This window comes from Impatiens glandulifera, chromosome 4 (genome assembly GCF_907164915.1).
Source record: "Impatiens glandulifera chromosome 4, dImpGla2.1, whole genome shotgun sequence".
Taxonomy (NCBI): Eukaryota; Viridiplantae; Streptophyta; class Magnoliopsida; order Ericales; family Balsaminaceae; genus Impatiens; species Impatiens glandulifera.
This window is the reverse complement of record NC_061865.1, coordinates 40,732,201-40,747,091: the sequence shown is the minus strand read 5'-3', so window position 1 is coordinate 40,747,091 and position 14,891 is coordinate 40,732,201. Positions and strand designations below refer to the sequence as shown.

The 14,891-nt window shown below is 29.4% G+C and overlaps 1 protein-coding gene across 1 annotated transcript; it reads right to left on the bottom strand.

Annotated features, from left to right (window-relative positions):
* Nucleotides 1–1,822: 1,822 nt before the first annotated feature.
* LOC124936567 (uncharacterized protein KIAA1522-like) lies at nt 1,823–6,349 on the bottom strand. Its single transcript, XM_047477075.1, has 4 exons — nt 6,180–6,349; nt 5,270–6,034; nt 2,562–2,651; nt 1,823–2,467 (listed from the first exon to the last, which is right to left on the bottom strand). Exons 1-4 carry the CDS (start codon nt 6,309–6,311, stop codon nt 2,159–2,161), a joined length of 1,296 nt encoding a protein of 431 aa, XP_047333031.1. The 5' UTR covers nt 6,312–6,349; the 3' UTR covers nt 1,823–2,158.
* Nucleotides 6,350–14,891: the final 8,542 nt, after the last annotated feature.

Sequence of the window (14,891 nt, the reverse complement as noted above, 5' to 3'; positions counted from 1 at the left end):
ACTCTTTAGTGAAGGATTCAATAAAACTAGATTGTGTTGTTATTGATGATCCATCACAATAATTATACGTTGAAAGAGATTGTGGGGACATACACAATCCTAATATCATTCACATGGGATGATTTCTCTTAAGTAAAACTGAATGACTGAGGACTTTTTAAAGTCTTCATCCCCATGGGTATGTCTGCAATAGATAGTCTAAATGGTGCCTCATTTGAAGAATAATCTATTTTGAAATTTGTAATAAGCAATACTCGAATATCTGGAGATTTATTATGTTGATTTGTTGGCATACCAGCAGATCCCAAATTCATAGTATTAGTGGAGCAATAACAACTCATATTATATTCATGAACTGACTTATTTTGATTTAGGTTCATCGGTTGACTGGTAGACGTGTCATTAACCAAAATGTTGAATTGTTGTAGGAGTGCTTTTTGAGGTCCATTCATGTCAATCTCACTGATTGGTTATTTGTCTGCAAAAATGCAACATACCAGGTTCTAGCGTTTCCAAAGAAATGGATCAGGGCGATCTCCACCTTAGCAACGTCGGTGGTGCAACCAACCTTGAAAATTTGTTTAGCCAAAATAATTCATCATTTGACGTTCACTCTATCAAATTTTGGAAACTCCACTTTCGTTAGTCGTGTTGTGGAAACATATTTTCTATCTCTAAGTGGAGTTTCTCGTGAGTAACCTGTTGAATCATCCGAATAATTTACAGCCTCATCACTTGATAAAGTATGTAAATGTTCTTCAATAGATCCCACTTGCTTTTCATCATTTCCTGCATCTTGTTTATAGTCTCAGCAACAATATCTATTGATATACGCAGGGAATCGATTTCCAATTGATGCATGTTGTCTACCATCTTGAGAAACATCGGCTCTGATACCAAATTGATACAATAAAGAGATTATTTATGATTTTCAATGATGAATCAGTGAATAAGATGAGAGAAGAGATTGATACCAAGAAAAATATGAGAATAAAGATGCCGAGCTATTGCTCTTCAATTGCAAATTCCGTAGTTAACAATTAGAATATTTAGATCATTTTTTTCTAAAAGGTCTGCCTATTCTAACAGAATTTTGTTACAAAGTTGGTCAAATAGACAAGGGTCAAAATGAAAAGATAAAACAAGTTCAGTGGCATCCATAAACAAAAGGAAGAATATAAAATAAAGAACTCAAAACTAAAACAATTCATCCAACCGTTCTCTAGTGTCCATGTGGCTTCATCGTTCCAGTGCGACCATCTTTTAATTAACATTCGTAACATATTGTCGAAAAAGATAAAAAAGTAAAATTTAAAAGAGATGGCTCTCATCGTTCCGGTCTGACCATCTTTTAATTAACATTCGTAACATATTGTCGGAAAAAATAAAAAGGTAAAATCTAAAAGAGAGATAAAAGTAAAATTTGAAAGATGAAAAAGGGGGATAGATCACAATAAAGAAAGGAAAAAACTATTTTTTTTCTTATCGATATGTTTGAATGGTGTATTATTAAAACAGTCTCACCTATCTCCCACTCAGATATATAACCATTCCTCCCTTAAATTTTTATAATTCTAGCATATTATAATGTTGTATATACAAATAAAATGTTGATCAATAATTAAAATTTTAATGTTTTAACCTAATGAAGATGGTTAGATCGAATTTTAACTGGTTAATCTAACAAATGTTATTTAACTCAACAAAATGCATACAATTCAATGTTCATTGTGGTTAAGACAACATATGACCACATCAGAGAACTGATTTTTTTCTAATTAAAATCTTTGAATAAAATTAGAGAAACAACTTTTGGCAGAAAAAAACATGAGTATTTGTAAAGTGCATCAATAAAGTTAAAAGTTGTAAATATTATATGAATCCCAACAAGCAGAGAAAAAAACAAATGAGGTACCATTCTTACTACAACTAAATATCAGAATAAAACATCAAATTACAGTTGATAATAATAAAATTCTCATACTAAACCAACCAACCAACTAGGTCATGTAAGTAACAACACCTCCCCCAAATTCACCATTATTGCGACAAAAGTGGGCCCCACACCATTTGAAGATCCTTCAACCGCGAATTCTGTACTTTACAACAAGCATGACAATTTGGAACTATCAAGATGGGTGAGTTACCCAAGTTTATTTCAATGGAGGGATTGAGCTTGATATGCAGCTTGAAATGTAGAATAGGAAATGGGATACATATCTGGAGCTGCAATGGGGACCGAGGTGGGGACAGAGAAATGAGCCGGAGGAGGAACCAGGACTGGTTTTTGGGACACAATTGTTATTTGGGCTGGAGGACTATCAGCCGGAAGTTGCAGTGGATGATTTACTTGTAACTTCTCACTCGCAAGTTGTTCCAACTCCTGCAGTTCCCCAAGGGCATTTGCAGCAGTTATGCTATTTAAGTGTGGCTTCACTGCACTAACTACCTGTTTTATTTTTTCTTGCTGCAAACCAGGAAAACACGCATTTTAGATGATTGTAATGACTCACTAAGAGAAATTGAACTGCAAGAATTAAGAAAGTTTTTGGAGAACTCACAATGTATTCCAGTTTTTTTACGAGATCATCGCCATGTGCTGGTGGTACTTGATTCTGCTCCGCACCTCCTTCCCTTCCAACCAACAGCTTCTACAATCCAACATGTTATAAAAAAAAATTGAATAGGATTTACCTCTCATTTCATTGTATAAGGTCTCAAAAGTTTAAGATAAATCGAGAAAAAGAAAAGGCCCTCGACCCCCAAGTGTTGTACAAATTCAAGAAAATAATGAAATCATCCATCAGGATATCCACCAACAGAATCCACAAGAAGTAATGCTAGAAGTTCTAGAGAATCATTGTCACCAACCCTTATAAAATTTCTTCCTAATGAAAATCTTCCAGAATTACTTTCAGCTATATAATATCAGAATTCAAGCATGACTTTGTTATCCTATTTCCTCTTCCTTGATTAGTTCCAGTTTCATGATCAGATTCCAGGTAGTTTTCATTTTTCAGCTTCAATCTCCATTGCCTTATCTTTAGGAATCTATATTTCTTTTTTCACTCTTTGTTCATCTTTCCTGTTGCAGAATTCTTATTTTATATCCTAGAAGTCCAATTCCTTATGTTTCCATAATTAAGAGATTCTTCTTAGTCCAGTGTGTGGATCTCCTAAGATTTATCTCACATTTTTTCAAAGTTAGAGTTACCCATAAAGCCATTTACTCTATAGCATTAGATCTAAAAGGTCGTTAACAGAATTTAAACCTCCATAACATGCTGGATCATGGAACTTTTTTCTGTTCATTTGAAAACTTGCCTCAAAAAGGGGGTGGGTGGAAGTTGTGGGGAAGATCATGTTTGAAACAACAAAATGAAATTGAGGGAAGAACAGAATTTATGTGCACCAATGATTAAGCAAATGTGGGTCAAAGTGGTGGAAGTTTTCAAGCCTATTTGTTATCAAATTTTATTATATTGCTCATGATAATTATGATATGTTCGCCAAAAGTCACAATGGTCTAAAATATAATGTGATCATATATATAATATAATCTAGACAACTATCCAAAATATTATCTTTATACAAAATAAACCCTAAAAAGTAAAATCTATCATTATCCATAAGTAATCTTTATACCAGGTGAAGCCAATATCACACTATAATCTAAAATTGTTATCTATGAAACATTCTTATACCAAATGGAAAATATTTTTCCATGAGAATATGAGATCATGATTGTGCCAGAAGACCAGTTTTTAAAATGTCTAATTGACTTCAACAAAGATGGAAAATGCAAAGAAACACTTTTCTATGCAGACTTCCATTCCTGTTCAAACCAGGATAAATTGACAGACAAAGGTAGGTGGTATAAATAGTCTTTATCCCAAATGAAGCCAAATCACGCTATAATCTAAGATCATTGTCTATAAAACAATCTTATACCAAACGGAAAAAATAAATACTTTTAGAGATTTTCCAATGAGATCATGATTGGTCAAAAATACCAGTTTTTTAAAAAGTCTAATTGACTTCAACAAAGATGGAAAATGCAAGGGAACACTTTTCTAGGCAGACTTCCATTCCTGTTCAAATGAGGAAAAAATCTGACAGACAAGGTAGGTGGTTCATGATGGCTTTTTCGAGCAAGGGTAAGCTCAAATCTTGGTCAAGTTGGAACTCCTTTGGATGATATTTGTCAAAAAAAAAGAGAAAAGGGCTTGACGTTTGTTGCCCCCAAGAGTTGAATTTTTTAAAGGAAAAAGTGGACTGGAAACTCTTTTGCATGATTTTGCTTTGCATTTGGAGAAGCTAGATTATTACTTTACTATCTGACCATCCAATCTATCTGATATTTTTTAAGGCCTAAGCGTTGGAAGCTTTTAGTAAGCAGGTTCTAATAATAATCTATCTGACCATCTAGTTAAGTGGCGCATGTATGCAACATTTGGAATTAACAAAGGAAGTCTTTTTTCTTCTAAAGAGAGCTCAAACTTACCTCATTTTTTATAACCTTAAATACTAAAGATATTATTAATATTTAACACAAATAACTGAAATAATCTATTTTGTTATCAAAGAAGAAATTTTCCAAATTAGTTTAGCAAAAGAAAACAAATTTTTCCAAATAAAACAGGTTTATTTATTAAAATAAAAAAGATCAATCAAGCTCTAAGTTGTCTCTACACACATAGGACAGGTTTATTTAGAAGGTTTTCAAGTGATTATATATTTTGGAAAAGATTCGAAGATTTTGTTATCACACTTTATGATATACATGATGATTCGAATAAATCTACATTTGTTATGCTAGTAAAAAATATCTAAAATTAATTTGGATCATGATATAGAAAGTAATTAGTATACCAAATGTATGGAAAAAATTACACATTAATCTAAATCATGATCCATAAAATTTTTATTCCAGATGAAGTCAAAAATCACAATAATCTAACCATGATATATAAAATAATTTGGATAATTATTCAGCAAATAATCCTACATCAAATGTTTTAAAAAATACTTTAATTTTAACATTGGCAATTTTATAAAGGGATGCGATCGTAACATAGATTAGATTGTAACTAGTTTCCTAATAGGATCAAAGGGATTGCACATTTCATGTATTTTCTTAAGAATAATGACTTGTTTAGAATTATGTATAAAGAACTTAATTATCACTGTATAAGTCAAATGCACCATATCTTTGAAGCTTCAAAAATTAAATACTTGAAGAAAATAAAACCAAAACAAGAGAATTTACCTTCCTTGGTCTGCCCAATGGCTTTCCACTAAGTCTTCTGGACTTCTTCAACGAGCTACCCTTTCTTCTCCCCCTCCTTTTCTCCGGTGTGACTCCAGCCTGTTCTTTTCCACTACCAGCGGCAGTTAAGACTACATACTTTGGAGGTCTTCCGCGTGGAGTTCCATTAGTCGGCTTGGGAACCTTCTTTGGCCTGCCTCCAAGTCTCTGCACAACACTCTCAAGCTTTGATGGCCGACCTCTCTTTCTTTTAGACCCATTCTGACTAGCACTAGCAGGAGCAGTTTGCTGAACAGGAATATGCACAGGTGTGAGTTTAGGAGGCCTACCACGACCCCTCTTACCAAAAACAGAGTGTGCTTGGGATACATCAATCTCATCCTGAACCGCAGGAGGCGAAGGAGGAACAGGCTCATCCAGTCCTAAAGAAACAAAAATTGATTCCTGAACAGGAGGAGTAGGAGCAACAACAAGCTGGTAATCAACCTTCAGCTTAGATGGTCGGCCAGACCTTCTTTTTGGCTCAATAGAAGGACCATTTTCAACAGGAGCTGGTTGGGGAACAAAAGAAGCAGATCCAGGAAGCATATAGGAATGTTTAACCATTATAAGCTGACCAGCTTGTTTCATCAACTTCAAGTGACGAGTCAACAAGACAGAGTTGTCCGATGGTAGATCAGTATAGACCTGTTCTATATACTTCGCTATAGCTTGCCTACTCGACCCATCCTTCTCTTTCAAAGCCCCAATCGCAGCTAATACCATCTACCCAGTAAAGAAAAATTAGGGTTTCTTATTTGAGAGAAAACTAATTAGCTAAGATGGATTCTTTTGCTAGATATAGATACGTAAGCATACAATCTGAAATTCGAATACAAGGAAAAGTGAAGAATAAATTTTGAATCTTTACCTCAGGGTAAGAAGGGTTGCTATGGCCGTTGGTAGGGGCCGGATTTGCAGCCGGAGCCATGTAATTCTCCTGCTCCGGTGGGTTCCAGACGGCGGCGGCGGCCGGCGGAGGATTCGTTAACGATGGGTCCATATAGTGAGAGAAAATAAGAAAGGAGTGAGAAAAATATGAAAGATGAAAATATTAATAATAAATAATAATAGTTATAAAGTAATATAGAGAGAGAGAAAAAATTTATTAAATTGATTAAAATAAATACTTTATTTCTTGCTGTCGTCAATTAGATTCGTAATTTTAATATATTTTTTTTTTGTTAAATTAAATTTGTAATCTGGACCATTGGATTCGTATCTGGTAACCCTTCTTTTCTTTTTCATTCTTGCCCATGGTTTTTCTTTAAAGTTTCATTCTTATCCTATTTACTTTTCACTTTTTTTTTTTTTTGTTTTTGTATTAAAGGTTATTTGAATTTAATAAAATATCCTTTTATTATATTATAATTGATTTATTAACCAAATTATTAATTAAATATTAAATTATTATTATTTTATTATTATAATATTTTTATATATTAAAATTTTATATTGGGATTATTTACACAAATAACCCATTTCTTTTAATAAAGTTTGACAAGATTTTAATGTTCATTAACCATTTTTATTTTAATATTTTTATTTGGTGAGACTAGCATCACTTCATGCAATTAGAGTCTATCATCAATTCATCATGACCCATCTAAGGTATTTTTTATATAATTTAAATTTGATATCACATTTCTTAAATTCAATTTTTTTTAATAAATTAAACTATTTGAATAAGTTATAGTTGTGATGCATTGAATTTTATTTTTATTTAAGAAGTTAGTACAACTTTTCAAGTAATTTTTTTTATTTCAGTTATCATAGAATGGGAAAATCCTAATTCAATGCATATACTTGAATAGATTAACCTCATTAATTTTGAGTTTCATTAAAGCAAAAGAAATATTTGTATATGATTAAATTTATAAAATAAACAACAATCACTGCTTGAAAATATTAGAGTGAAACTAGCAATATTTCTGAATATTTGTATTGTTAAAATATAAAAAATATATATAAAAAATTATAAGAATTATAAACTAACAATATAATATTTTTCTTACCAACTCACGATCAATCCATCAACAATATTGTATTTCACATATTTAAATATCATTGTCATATAAGTATCTACTCTTACTAACTCATTTTTGTCGATCAACAATCTTATTCTCACCTACTTATTAACTCACTTCCGTCAAAAATTATATTTTTATTCCCTAAAACTATTATTTCAAGTATTTTAAATCTCAACCATCTCATCATATAATCACATTTTGGCAAAATAAACCTCTCATCATTATATACATTTCACCACAACTCTTTATAATTATTATTACAAATTTGCACCGAACAAAATTTGAACATTCAATATTTATTATACGTAATAAATCTTTAACCATCATATCACTTAAGATTGTTGATTTATTTATATATATAATTTATGTGATTAACAATTAAAAATAAGCACTCAATTGTATACCTGCAAATTCTTGCAATATATATATAATAAAAATATAAAATAATTTATAAAAGATCATTTAAAATAATTTATAAATAATTTATAAAAGTTCATTTAATAAATAATTATATATATATATATATCAATAATTATTAATAATTATTTGTATTCACTATTTTATAATATATAATTATATATTAAATTTTATAAATAATTTCACCTTATTCTCTAATTAAAATTTCTAAATAATTTATTAAAATATAATTTTATACCTTCTCTATATATTTATTATTTATATAATTAGTTATTGAATTTAGAGTAAATACATATGTATATGTGAGTCTCTACCTAAATATGTGTGTAAATTTGAGGTAGATAGAGGAAGACAAAGTAAGGGTAAGATTGATACAAAAGGTTTGAAATGAGATCTCTTAAGAGATTAATTAGAGAACGTCTAAAGTGATTCTCACCCACTTACTAACTCAATTTCGTCAAAAAAAATATCATTATTCCCCCAAACTATTATTTTGAGTATTTTACACATCAATTATCTCATCATATCATCTCACTTAGGTGAAACAATCATCTCATCATTACATACATGTTACACATAGCTCTACTGGCTTTACTCACATCTCTTTATAATTATTACAAATTTGTACCGAGCGATATTCGAACATTTGATTTTTATTATACGTAATGAACACTTAACAATTACATTATTTAAGATTGACATAATTATATATAATTGATGTGGCTAGGGACGGACCCAGAATTTAAAGTTGGGGTGGGCTAAGATTTAATGTAATAAATTATATATATATATATATATATATTGAAAATATTATAATGTTTAAATAAATTGAGTAAGAAAATCATCATTCATTTTATTGCGAAGTTCCGTCTTCACCTCCTTCATTTGTTGAAAATGTTCGCTCAGTAGTACTGGTAAAAACATGCAATGTTAAAACAATAATCAATTTAGTCAAAATAACATAAACTTTTGATCACCCACTCTCGGTCAATTGTTAACATAACTCAACAAGTGTAAAATCTTCAAATTTGCATCACATCAAGTTTATGATATACCAATTCATATTTCAAAGTTAATAATGTTTTGATCGGTAAAATCTTCAATCTAAAATTTCATTGCAAGTTTACAAATATCATCACTATTAAATGAGTCGATGATTTTTTTGGGTGTAAAGATTTACTAAGAGATGAATTTTGAATTGTAGAGAACGTAGGTATAGTTGGAGAACCTTTACTAATTTGACGATCCATCTTTGTAAGAATGGAGATATCAATGTCTTTCTTTTCTTTGCAGCGTATTGATGTTCTATTTTTTTATACATAATTTTTAAGATTAGGTATTTTATCGAACAATTGAATATAAGGTTGAAAAAACATTAAAAAAAACTTAAGTAAATATTTAATCGAAAAATTAGAGTACGATGATGAAAAAGTGGAAGAAAAAATTAATTAATTCTAACACGATAAATTCTCAAAATTCTACATTATAAAACATACATAAAATCAGTTATAAATTTTATATACATAATTAAATTAACGATGATACCAATTAAGAACATGAAAATTATGAAGAGAATTAAAAGAATACAATTAAAGAGAAAGGAATTTTACCTATTCTGGAATATAAAAAATAAATATGAGAATTTTAATGAAAAAATTAAAGAATAGAGAATTAATAGAATAAAATCTAAGATATGGTAAAATTAAGAAAGAAGATATATATGAAAAAATTAAGATATATATTGTTAATATACATAGAAATGTTATATTTTATTTTATTATATATATATATATTATATATTTTTTTAATTTAAAACAAATTAAAGATTAAGGAGAATTTTGTTTTTTCAGGCCCACCTCAGCCCTAGGTTAAATTCGTCCTTATGTAGCTAACAATTACAAACAAACACTTAATTCATACCCGCAAATCCTTGCAGTCTAGAATGAAACATTATATATATATATATATATATATATATATATATATATATATATATTTATATTTATTGTAAACACTAAAATTTACCAAACTAATTTATAAATTTTAAAATTATTATTTTGAATAAAAAAACAAAGTAATTAAAAAAGGCTAAAACCTAATTAAATAATTAATTGAATCAATTATTGTAATAATTAAGGATAATGGTCAAGAAAAATAAATAAAATAATTTGAGAAAAACGTTATACTCATTTTATTTCAAATTAATTTTCAAAAAATTAAAGGTAATTAAAATAAATAATTTAAGATGAATATTGTATCCATTTTATCCTAAATAAATCATTTATTAGCCCAAAAATAAATATAAAAAATTGGCAAAATACATGTCATATTTATTAAAAGTATTTTGTATATTTTTAAAATTGAAAACAAGTCCAAAAGGGTAAAAAGAAAATTCAATTTCAAACACACCTTTAAGCTAAAAAATAGAGCGTGATCATGTATGGTCGAAACTAAGAAGAAACGACATAATAGAAGCCAGAACCTTCAAATAAACACTGAAAATCATCCAACGCACTAGAGTCATCCGCGTCGACCACTGCAATGGAGGAAAGGCGCACTCGCGAAGTACAAAATCAACTAACGCGCGTCTTAGTGTCGTTAGCCGAAACGCGACAAAACACCCGATGGTAGACGGAACGAGGACGAAATGCCAACAGAGCGTCTCACATTTAAATTTATGCCCAAAATGATATCGTTTCACCCTATGTCGTCGTCTTCCTCACGATGACGAATAAATAAGAAAAACAGTAATTTTTTATTTTTCAAAGATGGAACTTTGTCGTTTCTCTACCTTTTGACTTCGTTCAAAAGGTGAAATGATCACTCTACTCCGATGATCATTTCCCTTACATCTAGGATCATTATCAAGGCATATACCGACAATTAGCCAAAGAACAACCAAAATACCATCAAGGGCTATTTGACTTGTTCTTTTCCACTATATCGATAAACCGACCTTGGGAGGCTATAATAACCTCCCTTGAGGAAACTGAAAGTAAGAGATCCACTCTCTAAGTTCTCAATCAAAGGTTTTAAAAAAAGTACGCCATCAAAGTTTCAAGATTTTTGGATTTTTGAAATTTCGGATAAAACCTTAAAAAGCTCTAATCCAATTGTTCATAAAGATTCCCTAAGAGCTTAGGAGTGTTCTCCAACTCTTAGTATGTTTCCAAACACCCTCTAATTTTATCTTCTAGTTTTAAATTGGAATTTTTATATATCCATTTTTACATTTGGTTGTTTGATTTCTTGATTAGAAAACGATCATATGATCATTTTCAAGCTTTATATTGAACCAAACTCAATCAATCAACCTGAATAAAAAAACCCCAAATTTGAATTTAGAAAATTTCAAAATCGATTTTTCTATTCTTGAGTTGTTGCTCAAGAACAACAACCTGGAAAGCTTCCTAACATGTTTCTAATGATGTTGATCCCGATAATGTTTGATCATAAACAATTTTTCTTTTTATAAAAAATAAAAATTTCAGTTCAAAATGATCAGACCCTCAAACGAAACTATAAAACTTGTAGTTTTGATGTTCTTAAGGACCGGAAAACATAACTCAGGTTTAGCTAGGACCGCGTGTTCTTCTTGTCCAAGACTGATAAAAGTTTGCCCAAGACTAACCCACGACCGAGAATCCTCAACGCATAGGATCGAGGAAAACTAACCCTTAGCTAACCCAAGACCGAGTGTTCTTCACACTTAGGATTGATGAAATTTGCCAAGGCTAAACTAGGATCGAGAATTCTTGCACCCGACTGAGAATTTCCAAACCCCGACCGAGGGACTTCAACATCCCAATCGAGGACTATAGCACCCAGACCGAGGATTTTAACACCTCGACCGAGAGGTATTAACATCCCCGATTGAGAATCCCGAACCTTGACTGAGGGGATTCCGACCCCGACCGAGAGATAATAACACCCCGATCGAGAATCTCAAACCTCGATTGAGGAGATTTTGACACAAAACCGAGGGCTTTTAGACCTGACCAATAAAAATCGCACCTAGGACTGAGAGCACTGGTTCTAAGGCCTGTTTGATTTCACTTTTAAAATCCAAAATATTTTTTTGTAACTTTGGGATCCTAAACCATTTTCTAAAAATCCCCAAAAAATAGAAAATGATTTCAAAATAATTTTGAAATATTTTCACAAAAATATTTTGATAAGGACTCGTTTGAGATTTCTTTGTAAACACTAATACCTTTAAAACTAATAATCTTTAGGCACATTCCTCTCCAATCATCACCATCAACTATAAGTACAAGAATTTAAATATTTTTGTTGCAGTTTTAATATACATAAACTTGTGTATGTTTAAGAACGGAAGAATAATTGATTAAAATATAACGTTATACAATCAATTTTCCAAAAGCCAAGATTTTATAAAGTAGACAACGTTTTCTAAACGGGTATGGTTCATGTAGCGTGAAAGTCTTTTCCTAAGTATCACTAAATTCCGAACCAAAACGAAACTAAATTATTTTAAATTTGATATAAATTAATTATTATAATTAATTTCAAATTGTCAGATCTCAATTTATAAATCTTTTAAAAATATTATTTTATTTAAAAGATTCTTGACACGCAAACCAATATTAAAATTCGAAAATATTAAAATTTTTCGAAATTAAAACTTTTTTTGGAAAAATAATTTTCTCGGGTTATATATATATATATTGATATAGATATGGTAAAAATATAAAATTATTTATAAAAGTTCATAATTATATATATGGAATGTTTTTATATTCATATATATATATATATATATATAAAAGAAAAATATATTAGGAATATATATATATATATTTAAATTATATAAATAAAATTAAAATATTATTAATTTACTTGTTTAAAATTTTGAAGTTATATTATCAGAAATATCGTACGTTCATCAATTTTTATATTTAATTTAAAATATAAAATATTATTAGTATTTGTTAGTTAAAATGTTAAACTTATATGGTTGGTTTATAAGTTCGAAACTTTGTATCACATTTTTAATTTAATTTTTTAAATTTAATCATAAAGGGTTGACCCGACCTAAATATTTATTTATTCTAACTTATATATCAAATTAACCACAACTCTTGACCTAACAATCCAGACACTTTAAAATTAAGTTCAAGACTTGTGTTTCACATTTCTAATTTATTTTTTAAAATTTAATCATTTCAAGTTTATGGGCGGGTCAACCCACAACCCGACTCACGCATCAATTTACTCTCACGTACATATCCAAATTAACCACGTCTTGACCCAACAATTAGACACATTGAAATGAAGTTGTTAGGTTACAAGTTTGAGACTTGTGTCACATTTTTTTTTTAATTTAACCATTTCAAGTTTATGGGCTGGTCAATCCAGGGCCCAACCCAAGTATTCATTACTCTCTCGTACATATCAAAATTAACCACAATTCTTGACCCGACAATCCAAGCACTTTAAAATTAAGCATATTATATTATATAAATATGCAAGTAGTAGTTGGTTGTGTCTTACCAAACTAGGTCTTATTATTTAACTTGGAAGGTATGAATACAAATTGACTTTTATTAGTTGATGTAAAAAGAATGTGTAGGAGACCACGAGTTAGAATACAAATGTCAATAAAGCTCAATTAACATGAACAAACTTTATAAATACAATTTGTAATGGTTATAATTAATATTAACCGAAATCAACCCACCCACCCTAAAAAATTAAAGTTTCGAGGTTTGATTCTACTAAGACCTTATTATTAAAGAGTGATCATTTTAGTCACTCACGAGAATAAATCTCGGCCACACAAAAATAAAAACAAAAATATTAACTGACATCATATTAGTTTTCTATGAAAAAGATTTATTTATTCAATTTCAAATATCGAGATAATATGAGTCTATCATAGTTTTATTATTTTATATATTTAACTTTATATGATTTAATTATGAGAATTTGAATTGCACAATTTTTGTTTAGTCTCATAGTTGTGTAAATCTAACTATCATATATGATTTAATTATGTGAAAGTACACAAATTTGGATTAAGTGGAGCATTATTCAAAATCATGATAAATAGAATGAACATGTGGATAGAGAAAATGAAGAACATGTTGAGTAGAAAGACCAAAAAAAAGCAAAATAAAAAAATGATTAACAGTTGAAATCATTTATAAGACATTTACTCATAGTCAAGAGTTTATTTAATGACATGCAAAGGTATGTGGCTACCCAACGTGCTACATTATTATATGAAAGAGAGACAATGGTCCACTATTCATAGTCATTTGAGGCAAGGTTGGTTATGCATATTGAAAAGGTTGGAGAGATGTGGGGCTATTTATTTTATATGTTTTTAAAGTTTTTTTTATAACTTTTTTTATAGAAATATTAGAGATATATAATATTTTAATATTAAAATTAATAAAATTAATTTAATAGAGTTGGTTAGTTATTTTTTTCAAATATTAGTGGTATAAATGAATGACTTCAAAGCTTGATAAAAACATACTTTTTTTCAGATAGGCATATGGAGTGATGTGATGCATATGTTGCATCAGAATCGCTTCTGGTTATACAAATTTTAATGTGGAATCGGTTAAAAAAGTCAAACTTTAAATTTTGTTAAGTTTGTTTGATGTTGTTTTTTTGGTTTATTTTAGATTATGTTTAAAAAGTTTTGTTAGATAGAAAAGTGGATTATTTTAGTTTTTAATTGGTTATATTATTTAGCTTATTAAAATTACTGTCTATACTTTACAATTTTGGTTTTTTACAAGAAATTTAATTTTCGTGTTTTATTTTATTAAATTATTTTGGATCAATCAAAAGAAAAAAAAAGTTTTTTTTTTAAAGAAAATAGATTTGTGAATGAAATAAAATATGCACCTACAATTCTAAATATGTGTCTAGAATAGGACGGTAAATAACTCAAGCTCGAGCTCAACTAGACTTAGGATTTATTAGCTCGGCTCGAACAAGTTTATAAATTTGAGCTCGACTTGACTATTTATCGACAAACTCGGTTCGACTCGAAAAATTTGAACTAAAATTAAATTTTCAAGCTAGAACTCGAACTCAAACTGATAGTCGTGCTTAAATAAGCTTCATAACAACATTTAACAAAGAGAATACTCCACTTC

Excerpts from the sequence above, each read along its gene's own strand:
- LOC124936567 (XM_047477075.1), bottom strand. The coding sequence starts at position 6,311 with ATGGACCCATCGTTAACGAATCCTCCGCCGGCCGCCGCCGCCGTCTGG. Across the intron at positions 6,035-6,179 it reads GCAACCCTTCTTACCCTGAG|ATGGTATTAGCTGCGATTGG; the intron begins GTAAAGATTCAA and ends TTTACTGGGTAG. Across the intron at positions 2,652-5,269 it reads CATTGGGCAGACCAAGGAAG|AAGCTGTTGGTTGGAAGGGA; the intron begins GTAAATTCTCTT and ends GTTGGATTGTAG.